The sequence below is a fragment of the Loxodonta africana genome, chromosome 6 (assembly GCF_030014295.1).
Source record: "Loxodonta africana isolate mLoxAfr1 chromosome 6, mLoxAfr1.hap2, whole genome shotgun sequence".
In the NCBI taxonomy this organism is placed as follows: Eukaryota; Metazoa; Chordata; class Mammalia; order Proboscidea; family Elephantidae; genus Loxodonta; species Loxodonta africana.
Window position 1 is genome coordinate 14,702,920 of NC_087347.1, and position 22,256 is coordinate 14,725,175.

The 22,256-nt window shown below is 38.0% G+C and overlaps 1 protein-coding gene across 9 annotated transcripts in view; it reads right to left on the bottom strand.

Moving 5' to 3' along the window:
• Positions 1–16,106: 16,106 nt before the first annotated feature.
• AGFG1 (ArfGAP with FG repeats 1) overlaps positions 16,107–22,256 on the bottom strand; it is a 94,547-nt gene continuing 88,397 nt past the window's right edge. For 4 of the 9 annotated variants that reach the window (XM_064286614.1, XM_064286613.1, XM_064286609.1 and 1 more), the window contains 4 exons: positions 21,048–21,095; positions 18,961–19,119; positions 17,881–17,972; positions 16,107–17,286 (listed from right to left, as the gene is read on the bottom strand). In XM_064286614.1, the coding sequence (XP_064142684.1) occupies positions 17,227–17,286; positions 17,881–17,972; positions 18,961–19,119; positions 21,048–21,095 (359 nt within the window). In that variant the 3' untranslated portion in view covers positions 16,107–17,226. Of the gene's footprint in view, positions 17,287–17,880; positions 17,973–18,960; positions 19,120–21,047; positions 21,096–22,256 lie in introns of those variants that run through there. The other 5 variants (XM_064286610.1, XM_064286612.1, XM_064286611.1 and 2 more) reach the window with 5 other exon arrangements.

Genomic DNA, 22,256 nt, shown 5'->3' on the forward strand with positions numbered 1-22,256 from the left:
AATCCTCACAACTGGACCAGTGAGCAACATCATGATAAGCGGAGAAAAGATTGAAGTTGTCAAGGATTTCATTTTACTTGGATCCACAATCAACAGCCATGGAAGCAGCAGTCAAGAAATCAAAAGACCCATAGCTTTGGGCAAATCTGCTGCAAAGGACCTCTTCAAAGTGTTGAAGAGCAAAGATGTCACCCTGAAGACTAAGGTGCACCTGACCCAAGCCATGGTATTTTCAATCGCATCAGATGCATGTGAAAGCTGGACAATGAATAAGGAAGACTGAAGAAGTGACGCCTTTGAATTGTGGTGTTGGCAAAGAATACTGAATATACCATGGACTGCCAAAAGAACGAACAAATCTGTCTTGGGAGAAGTACAACCAGAATACTCATTAGAAGCAAGGATGGTGAGACTGTGTCTTACATACCTTGGACATGTTGTCAGGAGGGATCAGTCCCTGGAGAAGGACATCATGCTTGGCAGAGTACAGGGTCAGCAGAAAAGAGGAAGACCCCCAAAGAGGTGGATTGACACAGTAGCTGCAACACTGAGCTCAAGCATAACAGTGATTGTAAGGATGGTGCAGTACCGGACAGTGTTTCGTTCTGTTGTGCATAGGGTCGCTATGAGTCTGAATCGACTCGATGGCACCTAAGAACAACATTCCATTGTGTGAAAATACCATAATTTATTTATCCATTCATCCATTGATGGGCACCTTGGCTGCTTCCATCTTTTTGATATTGGAAACAGTGCTGCAATCAACATGGGTGTGCATGTATGTTCGTGTAAAGGCTCTTATTTCTAGTCAGTCTGTCACACGTAAGCCTATATACACCTTACTACATACTCCCATTTACTCTCCCTTCAATGAGTCAGCCCTCTCCCTCACTCCAGTCTCTCCTTTCGTGACTGTTTTGCCAGTTTCTAACCCTCTCTACCCTCCCATCTCCCCTCCAGACAGGAGATGCCAACACAGTCTCAAGTGTCCACCTGATGCAAGCAGCTCACTCTTCGTTAGCATCTCTCTCCATCCCATTGTCCAGTCCCTTCCATGTCTGATGAGCTGTCTTCGGGAATGGTTCCTGTCCTGGACCAACAGAAGGTTTGGGGACCGTGACCGCCGGGATTCTTCTAGTCTCAGTCAGACCATTAAGTCTGGTCTTTTTATGAGAATTTGGGGTCTGCATCCCACTGTTTTCCTGCTCCCTCAGGGGTTCTCTGTTGTGCTCCCTGTCAGAGCAATCATATGTTGTGGCTGGGCACCAACTAGTTCTTTTGGTCTCAGGATGATGTAAGCCTCTGGTTCATGTGGCCCTTTCTGTCTCCTGGGCTCTTACTTATCGTGTGGCCTTGGTGTTCTTCATTCTCCTTTGCTCCAGGTGGGCTGAGACCAATTGATGCATCTTAGATGGCCGCTTGTTAGCATTTAAGACCCCAGACACCACACTTCAAAGTGGGATGCAGAATGTTTTCATAATAGAATTTATTATGCCAATTGACTTAGAAGTCCCCTTAAGCCATAGTCCCCAAACCCCCACCCTTGCTCCACTGACCTTTGAAGCATTCCGTTCATCCTGGAAACTTCTTTGCTTTTGGTCCAGTACAGTTGAGCTGACTTTCCCTGTATTGAGTATTGTCCTTCCCTTCACCTAAAGTAGTTCTTATCTACTAAAAAAAAAAAAAAAATCTACTAATCAGTAAATAAACCTCTCCCACCCTCCCTCCCTCCCCCCTCTCGTAACCACAAAAGAATGTGTTCTTCTCAGTTTATACTATTTCCAGCTTTTTAAGGAAGCGCCAAATCGATTTCCAAAGTGGTTGTACCATTTTACATTCCCACCAGCAGTATCTAAGTGTTCCAATCTCTCCACAGCCTCTCCAACATTTATTATTTTGTGTTTTTTGTATTAATGCCAGCCTTGTTGGAGTGAGATGGGATCTCACTGTAGTTTTGATTTGCATTTCTCTAATGGCTAATGATCGTGAACATTTCCTCATGTATCTGTTAGCTACCTGAATGTCTCCTTTAGTGAAGTGTCTGTTCATATCTTTTGCCCGTTTTTTAATTGGGTTATTTGTCTTTTCACAGTTGAGTTTTTGTAGTATCATGTAGATTTTAGAGATCAGGCGCTGATCAGAAATGTCATAGCTAAAAACTTTTTCCCAGTCTGTAGGTGATCTTTTTACTCTTTTGGTGAAGTCTTTGGATGAGCATAGGTGTTTGATTTTTAGGAGCTCCCAGTTATCTAGTTTCTCTTCTGCATTGTTAGTAATGTTTTGTATACTCTTTATGCCATGTATTAGGGCTCCTAGCGTTGACCTTATTTTTCTTCCATGATCTTTACTGTTTTAAATTTTATATATTTGATCCATTTTGAGCTTGTTTTTGTGCATGGTGTGAGGTATGGGTCTTGTTTCATTTTTTTGCAGATGGATATCCAGTTATGCCAGCACCATTTGTTAAAAAGACTGTCTTTTCCCCTTTTAACTGATTTGGGGTCTTTGTCAAATATCAACTGCTCATATATGGATGGATTTATGTCTGGATTCTTAATTCTGTTCCGTTGGTCTACGTATCTGTTGTTGTACCATTACCAGGCTGTTCTAAGTACTGTGGCAGTATAATAGGCTCTAAAATCAGGTAGAGTGAGGCCTCCCACTTTGTTCTTCTTTTTCAGTAATGCGTTACCTATCCAGGGCCTCTTTCCCTTCCATATGAAGTTGGTGATTTGTTTCTCCATCTCATTAAAAAATGTCATGGGAATTTGGATTGGAATTGCATTAAATCTATAAATTGCTTTTGGTAGAATAGACATTTTTACAAAGTTAAGTCTTTCTATCCATGAGGAAGGTATGTTTTTCCACTTATGTAGGTCTCTTTTGGTTTCTTGCAGAAGTGTACTGTAGTTTTCTTTGTATAAGTGTTTTACATCTCTGGTAAGATTTATTCCTAAGTATTTTATCTTCTTGGGAGCTACTGTAAATCGTATTGATTTGGTGATTCCCGCCTCGATGTTCTTTTTGTTGGTGTAGAGGAATCCAACTGATTTTTGTATGTTTGTTTTGTATCCTGATTCTCTGCTCAACTCTTCTATTAGTTTCAGTAGTTTTCTTGAGGATTCCTTAGGGTTTTCCGTGTATAAGATCATGTCATCTGCAAAAAGAGATACTTTGACTTCTTCCTTGCCAGTCTGGATGCCCTTTATTTCTTTATCTAGCCTAATTGCTCTGGATAGGACCTCCGGCACAATGTTGAATAAGAGTGGTGATAAAGTGCATCCTTGTCTGGTTCCCGATCTCAAGGGGAATGCTTTCAGGCTCTCCTCATTTTAGGATGATGTTGGTTATTGGCTTTGTATAAATGCCCTTTATTATGTTGAGGAATTTTCCTTCTATTCCTCTTTTGCTGAGAGTTCTTATCCTGAATGTATGTTGAACTTTGTCAAATGCCTTTTCTGCATCAATTGATAAAATTTGCCTTCACTCTTGAAGGATATTTTCATCAGATATATGATTCTGGGCTGACACCTCTCTTCTCTTGGCATTTTAAAGATGCTTCACTACCTTCTGGTCTCCATTTCTTCTGATTATGAGTCTGAGGCCTTTCATGTTGTTTTGTGTTGTTTTTCTCTTGCTGCTCTCACGATTTTATCTTTGGTTTTCAACAATTTGATTATGATGTGTTTAGGAATACTTTCCTTTACATATATCCTTGGAATTTCCTGAGCTTCTTGGGTCCATGTATTTATGCCTTCAACAAGTTTGGAATTATTTCAGCCATTATTTCTTCTTTTTTTTCTCCTCTATTTTCTCCCTTCTTTTTCTGGGACTCCAACTACACAAGTTAGACCTTTCAGTAGTGCCCCACAAGTTATTCAGGCTCTGTTTATCTTTTTAAATCATTTTTCTGTTTGTAGATAATTACTACTAATCTATCTTCAAAGTCACTCTTTGTCATCTTGAATCTACTGTTAAATCCATCCAGTAAATTTTTATATTGAAAGTCGTATTTTTCATCTCAACAATTTCCATTTGGTTTTTGTAGTTTTTCTTTGAGGAGATTTCCTATCTTTTTACTCATTATGTACATATTTTCCTTTACATCTGTGGACATAAACATAAAGTGCTTTAAAATATTTGTCTATGTTATCTCCAGGTTGATCTCCACCAATTGCCTCTTCTATTCAGTCAATTTTTCCTGTTTCTTTATATATTTCAAAGGTTGACAAACTACAACCTGCTAACCAAATCCAGCACATGGCTTGTTTTTATAAATAATGTTTTATTAGAACACATCCATGCCCATTCATGTACATATTATCTGCCACTGCTCACACTATAATGGCAACGTTAAATGCAACAAAGACCATATGAACTGCAAAGCCTAAAATATTTACTATATGACAACTTAAAGAAAAAGGAGCCCTGGTTGTGCAACATTTAAGTACTTGGCTACTAACTGACAGGCTGGCAGTTTGAACCCACCAAGCAAGCAACTCTGTGGGAGAAAGACCTGGCGATTTGCTCCTGTAAAGATTATAGTCTAGAAAACTCCATGGGTCAGTCCTACTCTGTCACATGAGGTTGCTGAGTTGGAAATTGACTCAACAGCACCTAACAACTTAAAAAGTTTGCTGACTCCTGGTATATCCAGTAATTTTGAACTGAATTTTGGACATTGTGGTTATTTGTCATAGAGAATGGATTTTATTAAATTCCTCTGAAGTTTTTTTTTTTAACTAGGCAGTTAACTTTGCTGTGCTCATACTCCTAACTCCATCACTCATGAAGTAGGGAGCATCAGAAATCAGTTCTTTTAGCCTTAGTTAGGATGCATCGAATCTGACTGGTGTATATGGTTCAAGGGTTGATCTGATATTCAAATAGAGTTTATATGTTGAACTTAGGGCTCCCCCTCTGTGGTTCTCTCCTTTCTGGGTTTTGCTCCCAAACTTCTTAGCTGCTTGGCTCCTCAAACTTAGTCCTTAGTTCTTTCATAGCCAGTAAGACTTTTTTTTTTAAATCAAGTTTTAGCTCTCTTACAGGAAACCCACTGGGGCCTGCCCTAAGGCAAAAGGTATAAAACCAGGAAATTCAGTGCTGTTCCTTTCTTCAAACTGTCAACTCTCTTCGTTTTCGCACACTTTTGGTTACTCTTTTGTGCCTTCAGGTAGTTGTTTTCAATATTTTTCTAGACTTTGTAGTTATTAGTGAGAGGGTTGATCTGACATGAATCAATCCTCCATTATCAGAGAAGGAAAGCCCTTTTATAGATTTGATTTGCTTCCAAGTGCTAAGAACCAACCTCAAATGTGTATCTCTAGCTCAGGTCTCTCACTTGTGTTTCTGACACCACCTACTGGTTACCTGTACAGGCATACCTCATTTTACTGTACTTTACAGATATTACACTTTTTACATTTTGAAGGTTTGTGGCAACCCTGTCTTGAGCAAGTCTATCAGCACCATTTTTCCAACAGCGTGTGCTCATGTTGTGTCTCTGCATCACAATTTGGTAATTCTTGCAATATCTCAGACTTTTTCATTATTATTGTATCTGTTATGGTGATCTGTGATCAGTGATCCTGGATGTTGCTATTGTAATTGTTTGGGGTACCACAAACTGCACACATATAAGATGGCGAACTTAGTCGATAAATGTTGTGTGTGTTCTGACTGCTCCATCAATTGGCTGTTCCTCCCTCTCTCTACCTCACATCAAGCTTCCCTATTCATTGAGATACAACAATAATGAAATTAGGCTAATTAATAATCCACAATGGCCCCTAAGTGTTCAAGTGAATGAGAGTCACATATCTCTTACTTTAAATCAAAAGCTAGAAATGATTAAGCTTAGTGGAAAGGCAGGTCAAAAGCCGAGTTAGACTGAAAGCTAGCCCTCTTGTGCCAGTTAGCCATGTTGTGAATGCAAAGGAAAAGTTCTTGAAGGAAATTAAAAAGTGCTCTTCTAGTGAACACATGAATGGTAAGAAAGCAAAACAGCCTTATTGCTGATGTGGAAAAGTTTTAGTGGTCTGAATAGATCAAACCAGCCACAACACTCCCTTAAGCCAAAGCCTCATCCAGAGCAAAACCCTCTCTTCCATTCTATGAAGGCTGAAAGAGGTAAGGAAGCTGCAGAAGTCTGAAGCTAGCAGCAGTTGGTTCATAAGGTTTAAGGAAAGTCATCATCTCCATAAAAGTGCAAAGTGAAGCAGCAGCAAGTTATCCAGAAGGTCTAGCTAACTGATGAAGATGGCTACACTAAACAACAGGCTTCCAATGCAGATGAAACCACCATATGTTGGCAGAAGATGCTACCTAGGAATTTCATAGCTAGAGAGAGGCCAACGCTTGGCTTCAAAGCTTCGGACAGGCTGACTCTCTTGTTGGGAGCTCATGCAGCTGGTGACTTTAAGTTGAAGCCAATGCCTATTCACCACTCCAAAAATCATAGGACCCTTAAGAATTACACTAAATCTACTCTGCCTGTGCTCTATGTATGGAACAAGAAATCCTGGATGACAGCACATCTGTTTACAACATCGTTTACTAAATATTTTAAGCCCACTGCTGAGACCTATTGCTCAGGAAAAAAATTTTTTTCAAAATATTATTGTTCACTGACAATGTACCTGGTCACTGAAGAGCTCTGATGGAGATGTATGAGGGGCTTCTTTTCATGCCAGCTAACACAACATTCACTCTGCAGCCTATGGATCAAGGAGTAATTTCAAGTCTTATTAAAAAATACATTTCATAAGGCTGTAACCGCCATACATAGTGATTCCTGATGGATCCAGGCAAAGCACACTGAAAACCTGGAAAGGCATCACCGCTGTAGATGCCATTAAAAGTATTTGGAATTCATAAGAGGAGGTCAAAATATCAACATTAACAGTAGTTTGGAAGAAGCTGATTTCACCCTTCATGGATGACTTTGAGGAGCTCAAGACTTCAGTGGGGGAAGTGACAGCTGATGTGATGGAAACACCAAGAGAACTAGAAAGTAGAGCCTCGAGATGTGACAGAATTGCTGCAATCTCGTGGAAAAACTTTAATGGATGAGGAGTTGCTTCTTATGGATGAGCAAAGTGGTTTCTTGAGATGCAATCTACTCCTGGTGAAGATATTGTGAACATTGTTGAAATGAAAACAAAGAATTTAGAATATTATATTAACTTAGTTGATAAAGCAGTGGCAGGCCTTGAGAGGAAGAAGTGTACAACACTGTCAAACAGCATCACATGCTACATGAAGAAATCTTTCATGAAAGGGAGTCAAAGAATGTGGCAAACTTCATTGTCGTATTTTAAGAAATTACCACAGCCACTCCAACCTTCAGGAACCACCAACCTGATAGTCAGCAGCCATCAACATCAAGGCAAGACCCTCCACCAGCAGAGGTTACAACTTGCTGAAGGCTTAAAAGATGGCTAGCATTTTTTAATTAAGGTATGTAAATTGTTTTTTTAGCCATGTTATTGTACCCTTAATAACCGACAATATAGTGTAAACATAACTTTTATAGACACTGGGAAACCAAAAAATCTGTGTGGCTTGCTTTATTGCGGTGGTCTGGAACCTAACCCGCAGCACGCCTGTACATGTATGACTTTCAGGAACATGTCTAAAACTGAACTCAGCATCTTCCCATCCAATCGTTTCTCAAAAACAGCAACGATCCAACTGCCTGAACCAGAAGTCTGGGAGTCATCCGTGATTGCTCTCACCCTCTCCCCTCAAAATTTACACCTTCTCCCAATTATGCTGATTCAGGTCACTGTCATTTTTCACATACTTTACTGAAAATTCATTAATGTCTCCTTACCTCCATTCTTGTCCCTTCAGTAAATTCATTCTCCACTCCATAGCCAAAGTATCATTTCCAAATTGCAAATCCGATCATATCACCCATCTCCTTAAAACCATTCAATGATTAATCACTCTTGTCCTCAATCCTAGCTGAAAAACAAAAGTCCAGCTTAACAACGATCATGAGGATGGTGCATGACGGGGCAGTGCTTGGCACTGGTAATGTATCAGCCCTTAATATATTTACTACTTAATACCTTTTGATAATTTTATTACCTTTATTGGCACAAATATTAAGTATGTGCTATGAGCCAGGACCATGCTAGGTACTGGAGTTTAAATAATTTATAGTGCCTGTTTTGAAATTTAGGTGATATGAGTTACAGTGTCGTGCGGGATACACACAAGTGCTCAATGAAATATGTGCTATGTTGCAGTGCATAATTTGCTTATGTTATCATTTTCAGATATTCACTCACTTTCAACGTTATGATTTATATAGTGATAATAAAAGGCAGTAATGAAAACTAAAAAAAAAGGTATTTGACTTAATGTCTCAAAACTGATTTCTAACAGTAAATTTATGAAAATAACTGCTTTTTGCTTGTCATAATGCCTAAAATTATCTAAAAATCCCACAGCAGTGAAGATCCAGTAAAACGAATACTCAAATCCTGATGGTGGGAGTGTAAACTTTGTAAAATCTCTTTCAAGGCCAATTTGGCAATATAAAGTAAGAACCTTGGAAATAGTCTTGATTTCATTAAGTCTACCCCCGGAAATTTGTCCTTTAAAAAAAAAAAAAAAACTACATACAGATTTATGTATAAGGACACTTATTAGAAAATTATTTGTATAATGTAAACTGGAAGCAAACTAAATGGAGTAATGCTTGACTAAATCATTGCATATCTATGTTATGGAACACTATGCAGGTACTGAAAATCATGTTTTCACAATATTTAATGTGTATATAACCATTTTGGATGAAGACCAAAGACCACAACCTTCAGTATGGATTGCGCCGCAATATAAACAAAAATCCTCACAATTGGACCAATAAGCCACATCATGATAAATGGAAAAGATAGAAGTCGTTAAGGATTTCATTTTACTTGAATCCACAATCAACACTCACAGAAGCAACAGTCAAGAAATCAAAAGATGCATCACACTGGGTAAATCTGCTGCAAAAGACCTCTTTATGGATTGACACAGTGGCTGTAACAATGTGCTCAAGCATTCACGATCAGGGACACAGTGCAGGACCCGGGAGTGTTTCGTTTGGAACCAACTCGACAGCACCTAACAACATACCCATTTTATATTTTTGTGTAAGATGTACACTCACAAATTACATATTATAAATGATCTCTGGAAGGTGATATTATGAACAATTTACATTTTTTATACTTCTCTGCATTTACTAACTTATATAGAGCAGTGTTCAGCAACCTTTTTTTTCTGCAAAGGAATACTGCAGGTTTTGTGGAATGGTCCCTGCCATTTTCAGGATGAGAGTAACACAGACGATATGAAAGCGAATGGGCATGGCGGTGCTCCAACTAAACTTTATTTACAGAAACTGGTCGTTAGCTGGATTTAGCCAGCAGGCAGTAGCTTACTGACCTCTAATCTAGAGTGATACTGTATTCATTGTATAATAGAACACATAGTAATTTAAATTGTAGACTAGGGAAAACGAAAAGAAATGGAACTTACTATTTGTCACGTGCACACGTTCTCTTTAAATCTAACAATTCTTAGTGCAGGCACTTTTATGCTTCTCTTGATCCCTTATATGCTGAGTTGTCTATGCTCAAGAAGTATTCCCTTTTACAAAATGCTGATTATTTCCTGCTGATATCCTAGATCCTACCATGACCAGAGAATCCAATCCATGTGAACTAAGAACTGAAACTAGAGATGAGGATCGTAATTTCTTCTGAGGGTTCCTAAAGCAATTCAGTGGGAGAACTCCGTGAATCACCATTTAAATTGCTAGTTTCTTTACATGGATGACCAAATTCCTCCACTTTAATGATAAATTTATCAAAATGCTTCTCTAGGACTAGCAGGCTGTGTGTAGAGTATAAGCATTTTACAACAATATTTTCTGGTGTCATGTCTGCCCACAGATGACACGTCTTCACATTACGGGGAAAACAAGCTACTCTTGGCCTGTTCCTTTCTCCCCTCCAACCAGACTCTTGCCTCTAAGTACCTTCTATCCATCCTACTACCTCTATTTCCACCCCTTTGCAGTGGGCCACCCTTCCTTTTTAAAATATGTGCATTTAACTTCCTTCTAGTTGTCCTTGGGTGGTGCAAATGGTTAACATGATGGGCTGCTAATCAAAATGTTGGTGGTTCAAGTTCACCTAGATGTGCCTTGGAAAAAAAGCCTGGTGATCCATTTCCAAAAAATCAGCAATTGAAAATCCTATGGAGCACAATTCTACTCGGACACGCATAAAGTTACCATGAGTTTGAATCGATTCAATGGCAACTGGTTAGTTGTCCTTTACATCTACTCTGGACTTGGGAGCTTTGAGGGTGAACTCATCCTCTGCTGCAAGAGATCACAGCACTACTGCACTTTGGGTTTTTGTTTTGTGCTTCATATCCTTGATCTTCGGAGCCCTGGTGGTGCAGTGGTTAAGAGCTCAGGCCTCTCCCAGTCTCCTTCCCTTACTTGGTTCAGAATCTCAACAGCTAGGCTTATACCCCACCCGCTCCACCAGAAAACAAAAAAATGATCAACCTTGTTGTTAGGTGCCGTCGAGTCGGTTCCGACTCGTAGCAACCCTATGTACCACAGAACAAAACACTGCCTGGTCCTGCACCATGCTCACAATCGTTGTTATGCTTAAGCCCATTGTTGCAGCCACTATGTCAATCCATCTCATTGAGGTCTTCCTCTTTTGTGCTGACCTTCTACTCTACCAAGCATGATGTCCTTTTCCAGGGACGTAGTCTCGCCACTGTTTCTTCTAAGGAGCATTCTGGTTGTACTTCTTCCACGACAGCTTTGTTCTTTTGGCAGTCCATGGTAAATTCAATATTCTTTGCCAACACAATTCAAAGGCATCAATTCTTGTCTTCCTTATTCACTGCCCAGCTTTCACATGTATATGATGAAACCTTAGTTTTCAAGGTGACATCTTTGCTTTTCAACACTTTGAAGAGGTTCTTTACAGATTTGCCCAATGCAATCTGTCTTCTGATTTCTCGACTGCTGCTTCCATGGGTGTTGACTATGGATCCAAGTAAAACAAAATCCTTAACAGTAATGAAAGGAAACACAAAATACCATCTTTGAACTATAAAACTGACACAAACAAAACTGGATACAACCACCAAATAAACAGTAAATTTAATGGATGGGTTGTGGAATTACATGTCAATGATATGCTGGAGATGACCTGCAAAGGATTGGTAGAGCCACGGATGTCTACCTTTTTCCTATTGAGATCAGACTGGCAGATGAAACTGGTCATGGTGAGAGTATTTACACCTCAGCAAACACTTCAACAAAGGGCACTTTTTCAAGAGACAGCTGTGTCATGGATTGAATTGTGTCCGCCCAAAAAATATGTGTCAACTTGGTTAGGCCACGATTCTCAGTATTGTGTGATTGTCCTCCATTTTGTGATTTTCTTAGGTGCTGTAAATCATAATCTCTGCCTGTGGTTAAAGAGGAGTAGGGTGGGATGTAACACCCTTGATCAGGTCACATCCCTGATCCAATGTAAAGGGAGTATCCCTGGGGTGTGGCCTGCACCACCTTTTATCTTACAAGAGAGAAAGGGAAAGGGAAGCAACCAGAGAGGAGGACCTCGTACCAGCAAGGCGGCAGTGCCAGGAGCAAAGCAGGTTCCTGTGCAGAGAGGCTCCTAGTCCAGGAGAAGATTGATGACAATGGCCTTCCCTCCAGAGCTGATGGAGAAAGCCTTCCCCAGGAGCTGACACCCTGAATTTGGACTTCTCGACTACCAAACTGTGAGAGAGTAAATTTCTCTTTGTTAAAGCCATCCACTTGTGGTATTTCTGTTACAGCAACACTAGATGACTAAGACAAGCTGTGAAGCATTCATTAGCATGCCACTGGATTACAAATTTGTTATATATTTGTTCAAACATGCTACTGCTGTTATTTGCTGTCAAGTTGATTCTGATTCATGGGAACCCCATGTGTGAAGGGCAGGACTTGAAAACCACAGGGTTTTCAAGGCTGTGACCTTTCTGAAACAGATCACCAGGCCTGTCTTCTGAGGTCTCTCTGGGTGGGTTTGAACCACCAACTTTCCAGCTAGTAGTTGAGCACTTAACTGTGTCACCCAGGGAGTCCTCTGTTCAAATACAACCACATAAGATATTTAATTAATGACAGTATATTTTAAAATAAAGAAAAATTTAATGAACAAAGATGAAACCAATACAAATTTTAATAACAGCATGTCTTTTTAAGAAAGTAAATTTTAAAATCGTATAGAGTATAAACAAGATCCTTAATGTGTTTCACAAAATATGAGTCACTGTGCTGTTTCAGGTGTCTTTAGTTTAAAACACGCTCCACTTATTACTCTATTAATTTGCTTGTAAAGTTTAAATAAAATCCCAGGGAAGCTGTATTGATATCACCAAATTATGAATGAAACCCAAAATAAGTTATTGTATTTTATTAGGTATATAATTGTAGAAAGTAACTGTGACTCAGAATTTCAAAAGTTTCAAAAATCTACTTACCCACAAATGTGATGGCATTTTAATTCAATTAATAAAATATTTTGTTAAGAGCAGAAGCTCTGTCACTTACTGGCTCAACTCTTTGTGCCTTCTTTCGGCTTTAAGAATTGTATAATACACAAAAAGCATTTAGCAAGTGTCAGATAAATAAAAAGGGTTTCATAAACCACAGCACATAATGCCACCGCTACTATTAAAGTTTTTTTTTTTTTTAAGCACATCTTCATTGTGGTCGCCAGGAGATTAATTTTCCAGTAACAGTCTAAGGCTACAAGTAGAGAGCAAAGATGACGTGAGCCACTTTGAGCTTGAGTTAGGTACAGGAGCACAACAGATAAGAGAAAATTCAAGAAATAAGGCATAAGGCCCTGCTGGCTTAGTGGTTAAGAGTTTGGCTGCCAACCAAAAGGTCAACAGTTCAAATCCACCAGCCACTCCTTGGAAATCCTATGAGACAAGCTCTACTCTGTCCTATAGGGTTGCTATGGGTCAGAACCAACTCACTAGCACCAAACAACAACAAAGATAAAAATGGAATACTGCCTCTAAAATAGCATATTTTTCAGTATACCAAAAACAGTAATAGCAAAAAATTCTGGTGACTACTTATTATAAACTACCTTTTAAAAAGTCACTATGATTTCACACGAAATTTTACAACATTCTGCTTAAAAAGAGAAGCACCAGCAAGTTGAGTGCTTTCTTTAAAAGGGACAAAGTGTAAATTGGGACAGTAAAAGCTAAAATAAATTTTTTCCAAAGTAAGCATATTCTTTAATTGTATTAGCTGACCTCCTGGATGGTTGTGATTTTGTTGGAAGAATCCAATTTTCATTTAAAAAAAAAAAAGATATAGTTGTGTTGTTGAGTTCATTTTTGACTCACAGTAACTACATGTGATAGCTTTACTGTTGTGTCACCAGGGCTGCATATATATATAAATAGCCTTAACTTCTAAAATGAGGAATAGTTTCTTATATCTCTTATGCTTATAGCTTTCAAAAAATTTATCGAAAGCTAAATTCTTTGAAAACTGTAAGCATAAGAGATGTAAGAAACTATTCTACATTTTAAACTTTCCTTCAGCAAACTGTTCTATTAAAATTTTTAAATTAGCTATTTGATAGTTTCCCCCCCAAAAAATCACAGAATTTCAGAGTGATCAGAATAATAAATGATTCCTAAACAAACATCAATATTCATGAATTGAAACTTGCAATATCCAAATGGTACATACTGAAGATATTTATGAATTTTATTATTAAAATACTTTCAGAAAACAGTATTAAAAAAAACTGCAATATTAACTGGAATTTCAGTTGAAGGGAGAGTTATGTGCTCACTAAAAAACCAAAAACCAAACTTAGAAGTTAAGGCAATAGTACAAATGCAAATTAAAAAGTGTAGCGTAGTGGTTCTCAAAGTATGTTCTGAGAATTCCTGATGGTCCCCAAGACCTTTTCAGGGGCTATGCAAGGTCAAAACTGTTTCGTAACACTCCTAAGACATTAAATGCCTTTTACTCTCATTACCTCACAGCGCACAGTGGAGTTTCTGAGCACCCACATAATGTGTGATATCCAAAGGGTGACTGCAGAAGCAGTGTGAGTCCTGCTGCTTCTATTGAGCCAGACAGTAACGATGGACAAAAATGTCAAATAACTCTCTTCTTCAATTTTTTTGGTTTGGGAAGAAGGTTGTTTTCTATTAAATGTTATTTATCTTACCATGTAATGAGTTTATTTTTATTTTTAAACGAATAACAATTTTTAAAAAAAAGTTTCAGTATTAATTTCCAATATAGTAAATTTCAGTAGCTATAAACCACCTAAAAAAAAGTTCTTTGGAGTCTTCAATAACTTTTAAGACTTATGCTCCTGAGAGCGAAGTTTGAAAACTATTGGTACAGTCTGAGGAAGCAACTAGTTACTCTCTCCATTCTGCCTAATTTGTAGGAATTATACTAAAGAGTGTGTGTGATGGGGGTGGGAGGGGCTCACAAAGTATTGATGTGCTTCTTCAAATTTACAGAAGGAATTATTTTAAGAAAGTGATTAGCTAATTTCTATTTCTACCAAAATGAGAACAAAATATGCCTGTAAACTACATCAAGGTTTTCTGCCCTAAAGGAAAACTTTTTTCCCCTGAGCAAATACAGAACAGGAGAGAAGATATGACCGGTAGCCAGAAAACCTAAAAGTCTTCATTCAGTCTTGTCACATTCGAGCGTTTTCTCCTTTTCAGCATTCAACGCAGAAGCAAATCTGAATAGAAAACTCTATGAAAGTTTTTAACAGTAAACAGATCATGAGAAAATCCATTTTTAAAGCTGGATCTCTTCTTAAAGTATTTTGATTCTATAAGCACTTACTTAAAAACCATGCCAGTAAGAGTTCCCATTTAATTAAAAACTTAAAATGTACCCAGGGGAAAAAAAAAAGTCTTTAAAGCTATTTTGATAACAACTGTTTAATTTACTTGTTTCTTAGATGGAAAGCCGGCAGGCTATTTGGGTAATGGCCTACAATTATATAGTATAACTTTGTACATATGAAATGATTGTGACCCGAGAGAATCTAAAACATAGACATTCAAAGACATTTCTCAAGTTTTCCCTCCAGGAAAAAGAGGCTGGAGGGATCCCCCAAAACGTAGGAGACATTTCAAACATACAGCAACACACACCTGGACCTTTGCAGCACTCATTTAATTCTAAGAGAAGAGGCATACGGCTCAGAACACGGGTAGAGGTTTGTCAGTCGCCTTGCTCATCAAACACAGTCAGCTAGATGTGCACTCGACAGCAGCGGTGTAACAAGTCTAGAATGCTATACAGGTTTCAAAATACGACTAGGGTAACAACTCATGTAGCCACCACTGGAAAAGGTATTCAACATGAATAACGTCTTTGAGGAAACTGATGTTCAGCTCTTTTCATACCAGTCATTAAACATGTATTACATATTTGTGTTAATCGTAATTTCACCTTTTCTGGATGACACAGAGTCATCACAGTAGACAATTAGCAGAAGATGATGTAACAGAGTGAAGCCCTCCAGGCTGGGCTGGCTGCTCCTACACTGAATGGGCTTGGACAGAGTACGTATGCTCTTCAGTTTTTTCGGTCTCCTTTCAAGTCATCCCTCTCAACGGCTAATTATTATGGGCTGGGAAATCAAAGAATCAAAATTATTAAAATCCCACATATAAACAAATGCATGAGCTCTAATGGACAGACTGTGTGGCTTATGTGGGTTGCTGAGAGGCATTTTTTAAAACGCCCAACTTTCTCAGTTGTGTTCCGTTTTGTTAAGATTGCCAGGTTATCTCTGGATGAATGAGACATTACTGTACATAAATATTTAAACGAGTTCATTTGAATATTAACAACAAGATATAACTAAACATTAGTATCATTACCTTTTTAAACAAAGTACTCTATAACTTCAAGGTAACATTGGGTATTCTGGTTAACATTCCAGTTTCTTTCCCCCCAAACTGAACATAAACAAATATCCTACTCATATCAGTTTGTCCAAAAAAAAAAAAAGAGGGGATTAAAAAAAAACCGAGGTGCAATCATGTCACAGTTAACGCATGTCTGCTTCCAATACATTCAAAGACAATATTTTTTAAAAAATCAATAGTTAAAATAGGCCTTTTGCATTTTCAGTCTGAGAATTCAAGATACTTAAAAAATTTTGTAAATACACATACATGCAAATTTTTCATATATACAAATTTTCACAAAATTAGGAAGTTGCAACGAAATTAGAAGAATTACGGTGAATTTGACAAGCTACATTTAAATGCTTTACCACTGACATATTCCTGAATATAGCAGTCATAGTAGTTTTAATAAATTTTCTACATGGCCTTTTTATAAAATTTTCTCTTTTAGACATTAAAAGTTATTCACTAGGAAGTTTTCTGATATTTTGATTTAAGAATTCAAGATGTTCTCAATTCACTACTCGTATTTAAGGCCACTTTGGTAAAGGCATTGCAGCAAGAACACAAAAACAATAGCATATTTTCTAATATTTATTTTTTTTCACCTGCAAACTGTAGCAAAACATGATCAGCTTTATTATGCAGACAGGTATTCCTCCACAGGTTTGAAGAATTTAGGCATGTATAAATAGAAGAGCTCTTTAGAAAGGAAGAATTCAAGACTGAATAAAACCTTCCAATTCTGCCTTTGTAACCTTCCAGTAGCAACGGTGAAAATGATTTAAGGTCATTCATTCCAAGATACATGACAGCACCTTAAAAGTGGCTGATCTATTTCCCCAGTAACATTTCTCACACAACAATGTGTTAAAGTTACAAATACTGATATGCACAAATAGCTAATTTCTAAGAAAAATATGTACAGTACTGCAGCATAATGAATGTGGTGTCTGCAATAACTTAATATTAGCCAATTTTTAATATACATGATACCGCTACCTTTTTATGCCAATTCACAGGTTAAAAGTTGTTACTGGAGCCCTCTGTTCTGCACACATTACCTGGTGTTTAATACACAATGCAGGCGTTTTAAAGATTTCTCTTGTGTTTAAAGCTAAGATCAGTGAAACAAGACAACAGTGCAAGAGGCGAAGAGATGTAATGTGACCACATAAAAGTTCGTTCCAGTAAAGTGTCTGTATAAGGCTATAAGAAAGGATTGGTTGATGAGCTTCCCGCTGGAAACTGTCCTGTTGGTGCACCAGTCTAAAGGAAAACATAAGACAAAACAGGTAAAAAGTGGCGTGTGGAAAACATGGAGACATTAAACTGTAATTATCAGACTAAGAATTACCTTAGTATTACTAGCAATAACATTTACTCATTATTGTTACTGAAGACACACCGTAACAAAACTATCATGAGTCAGACACTGTGGTTCCTTTCACTGCCATCATTTCAGATCCTTCTCGTAAAGGGTTCAAAAAAGGACTTCCCTTAAAAAAAAAAAAAAAAAGCCAAAAAAAAAAAGCACTTGTGATTCAAACCCACTCTGACTCGAAGAGCCCTGTTTTCACTGTTCACTCACTCCTACAGCCGATCACGGAGTGTTATTTTCGCCAAGAAAACAGACAAGTCTCATGCTGTAAAATAGCTTATTTACTGTCAGCGCTTTGAGTTGTAAACTCATTGTTCTCTTGGAGTCAGAAGGGATCATGGGTAATGGCTTTGTCTCCATTTGTACTACCTTGTGATTGTCATTAGCAGTAGAATACCAAGGAGCATACCGCTTTTGGTAATTTGAAAACAACATGTAACAATTTCTAAAATGCTTAAAATTGAAAAATGAATCTCACTTACCATAAAAGGATTACTAGATACTCCAGCAGCTGCAACTTGACCAAAAGGAGTTACCACTGGCTTTGTCTGTCCAAATGCTGCAAAACCTGCACCTTATTAAAACAAACCACCAATTATAACTTGTATCTTCAAGAGACAGCCCAACGCTTACAAAGCTTTACAGCGAGTTTCAGGGAAATTCCTACCAGAGCGGCAGTAGTGAAATATCAATGTCAAACCACTGGGTCTCACGCTCTTCTATGTACCAAAAACTCACTACGGCACGTCTTAAAAGAGCTTTCAAACAGCTCTCCAGAGATGGTTAATTCCACTGGTCTCAGCTCCGTAAACTGCTGACATTTAAAGGACTGAATTAATAATAGATAAATCTGTGGCTATTTGGGAGGGCTGTTTAAGGGCAACATCGTGGCTTCTACGCGAACATTCCAGTATTCCCTCTGACATACTTTATCATTTATCCATCTGCCACGGGTTTTATTTCCAAATTGTTACCTAGCCACTGACTTCAAAAAAGAAAACATGGAATTGTAAGTTCAAGACAGCCTTCAAGATTGTGGACCTCAAACTTTAGCAAATGAGAAAAATGGGAAAAAAACTGTTCTCTAATGAATTTTGCTGACTCTGAAACAACAAAATCTAACTACGGTATACTTACCTATTTAGAAAACCATTCTATTTCATCAAAAACATTCTTATACAAAATGGTACATTGGCAACATTGTTGTAATGCCAAAAAATATAACTCTAGGTCTCTAAAGCTTCCTTTTAAAATCAAGAGGCATGAGAACATATAAGAGGAATTAATAAGTTAGAGACACTGGAGAGTCTGTGAAAGAAGTGGTACTTTGTAGATAGCCACTGATTTCTCCTAAATCTGTAATCTAAAATCTAGTCACACAAATGCACTAAACTGCTCCATTACTGAGGCCCAAATTGCCAAAGGTTCTATTTTGTGTGATAAAAATTCAGGAGATAACGTGAAAACACTCTTTAGATACTTATTTTTGCCAAAACACATAACATTATGATGTATAAAGAATACCTAAAGTAGACTTAAGCAAGCCAAATGTTAGATCTTACCATTGGGCTGTTGAGAAAAGGCTGTCTGTTGAGGGAAAGCTGCTTGGGCTGGGAAGGCAGGCTGCTGGAAGCTGCCACTAAAGCTGGTGGGAAGACTGTAGGGAGCAGGAGTGCCGAACCCTGCGGGCATGCTCATGGACGCAGTGCCAAAGGTTGCCGCTAACCAGAGGAAGGAGGGGATGGTCAGTTACACGCAAAAGGACAGGTTTCATTTCTCATATTCAACATTATACAACAGGTATCATTTATCTTGAAAAATATGAACATGTATATTAAAGGCATTTTAAATTACAAAATTCCAACCAAGTCGGTAATTATGAGTTTTAGGGTCACTGTGAGTCAAAATAGAGTCGACAGCACACAACAATAACAAGCACTATATAATTTCACATAACCAATGAAATATGTTCTCCTATAATCCAATGATCAGAATGAAACAAATCAAGCCATCATTTGAAACTGAAAATAAACTTCCCAATTACATAAAGTTCAAGTTTAAACAGCAGTCTATGTTTTAAAGTTCTCCATCATTCAATTCACATGTATACTAGTATACATTTTTTGTGTTTACAGTTTTGTTTTGCTACATACTAATAGCCAATTTTTTTATTTTACCTATTCAAGTGTCTGCTATAATATATGTGTGTTGGGGGGGGGGAGATTTGTGCAAAACAGTTCACTAAAACAGCGCTTGTAAGAGAAGCTGGGTTAGAGACAGACCATTTTGTAACCAGAACAAAAAATAAAATTCTAATAAAAATACTAGCATATTCAAGAGGACATGTTAAAAAATAATAATAAATCAATTCCAAAACATATGACTTCCTCTTCCTTTGCAAGGTAAATGAAGACGGCTTTGGAAGGGGGTATAATAGAGGCCGTTTGTACAGCCCAGTTATGCAAATTAGGGCAAAATGCACATCTTGGAAACGCAGTGAAACAAGCATTCGTCAGGCAAGATGAATGGGTTAAATGGGCATTACGTTCAGTAAAATGGGCATTACGTTCAGTACTGTACTCCTCCATGGCTTGCCATGTCTAGCTGCAATTACTTGGTGGAACAGGACATTAACGTATTGGAGGAAATCTGTGTGTGAACCAACACTACGTATGTGGCATGCTACTGCCGTCCCCCCAATTTACTGATCACCGATGAACTAATCTGCACTACAGACACACACAGTAGCAGAATAGTGTATAATATATGCTAGGGAAGATTTCAACCAAAACCTTCCAATTATATGTTCTAGGAAGGGTTTCAGAGAACTATGAGCCAATCATTTACTTTAAATACAGAAAACTAGTAATTACATGGTGAAATATTTTTGGCATGATGCCATCAAAAAGCTTTAAGTCAATAAGTACCTGATTTTTAAAAATCATCAACTTGATCACTGATATAGGCATAGAAATTAAAATCTATAAATGCTGCCTAGAATTAATGTCTTTTATCAAAACAAACTTGAAAACACGCTATAGATGTTGCCCCAAGTAATCTGCATAGTTCTAATGTATGTAACGATGCAATTGTCCTCAATGAGGCTAATCAGAATTTGCCAGGATTTAAATTTTTTTTTTACTATTATTAATGAGAAAATAAAGAAGCAAGCCACTGGGAAGCAAGTCAATGACCGAATAAGCAGCGCACTGCAAGGGAAACAAGAGGGGCTCATAACAGACAACAACGCACTAACATAACGTTGACAGGTCACTTTCTAAGAAAGCACTAAAAAAGCAACACTTGGATACAGTTAAGCAAAACCAAAGTCTATGGAATAATGTGGTAAAATGGTTTGGTATATGCCAAAGGTGTCACTCAAAGTTCAAGAAAAATAATCAAAGAAGCTACTAAAATTCTAATGTGACCATGGAGGCAAGCAATAGTGCTTATCAGCATTTATAAATGATCACAAAGGATTTTCATGTAACTTTAAATACAGTGTGATCCTGGTGCCGCCCATCCATGCCCACTCCATTTTAAAACACAGGAAAAACTTAACTCCACATGCAGAGAACATCAGCAGAAGCTTCCACAAGCAGGTAGACACACTGCCACACAAAATTTAGTATTAGTTGTGGCCACCTACCAAAATGAGCGTGAGGAAACACTTGAGAGGGCATTGCTCCAGAAAGGCCTTTTGGAAAGCCATAAAGAGACCAGTGTCAATTAACTTACAGGTAACTATTGTTAAAATAAAAATAGTTTCACTCAAAAGTTCTAAAATTAGAATGTATGCTCTAAAGCAGGTAGCATAACACATAATAAAAGCACGTCCATAAAAGGGGCCTTTTTACTTCAACTATATTCACGATACTGTACTAGTTATACCGTTAGAAAAAGAAAAGTGAGATTAGAATAATATAAGATGAAAAAACACTGACGCAATCTGTTTTTTAAAACACTAACATTTTATTCATGTGAAGACACAACCATCATCACAATCTAATTTTAGAACACCTTCATTCCTCCTGAAATGAATCCGTGCCCATTACCTGTCACTCATTTTACACCTCTACCACCCACCGCCGCAGTTCTTGGCACTCACTAATCTATCTTCTATCTCCATAGATTTGCCTGTTCTAGACCAAACCCAAAAAACCTGCTGCCGGGTCGAGTCAACTGCGACTCATAGCGACCCTACAGGGCAGAGGAGAACTTCCTCATAGGGTTTCCAAAGCTGTAAATCTTTACAGAAGCAGACCGCCACATCTTTCTCCCACAGAGCAGCTGCTGGGTTTGAACTGCCAACCGTTCAGTCTGCAGCTGAGCATTTTAACCACTGCACCACCATGGCATCTTCTATTCTGGACATTTCATGTAAATGGACTCATACTACTGTATGATGTGGCCTGTTGTGACTAGCTCCATGTTTTCAAGGTTCAGCCACACATGGATCAGTGCTTCATTCTATCTTATGGCCCAATAATATTCTATAGTATGGAAACACCACAATTTGTTTATCCATTCATCAGCTGATAAGACATCTGGGCTGCTTCTACTCTCAGGGATTGAGAATAATCCTGCTGTTAACACGTATGTGTAAGTTTTTGTGTAGACATGTGTTTCCATTCCTCTTGGATATATAACCCAGAAGTAGAATTTCTGGGTTATATGGTAACTCTATGTTGAACTTTTTGAGGAAGTATCAAACTGTTGTCCACAGCAGCTGTACCAATTTACATCCCCAGCAGCAATGTATGAGAGTTCTAATTTCTCTCTCTTCACCAACACTTGTTAGTGTCTATCTTTTTCATTGCAGCCATCCTAGTTGGTGTGAAGTGATAGCTCTTTGCGG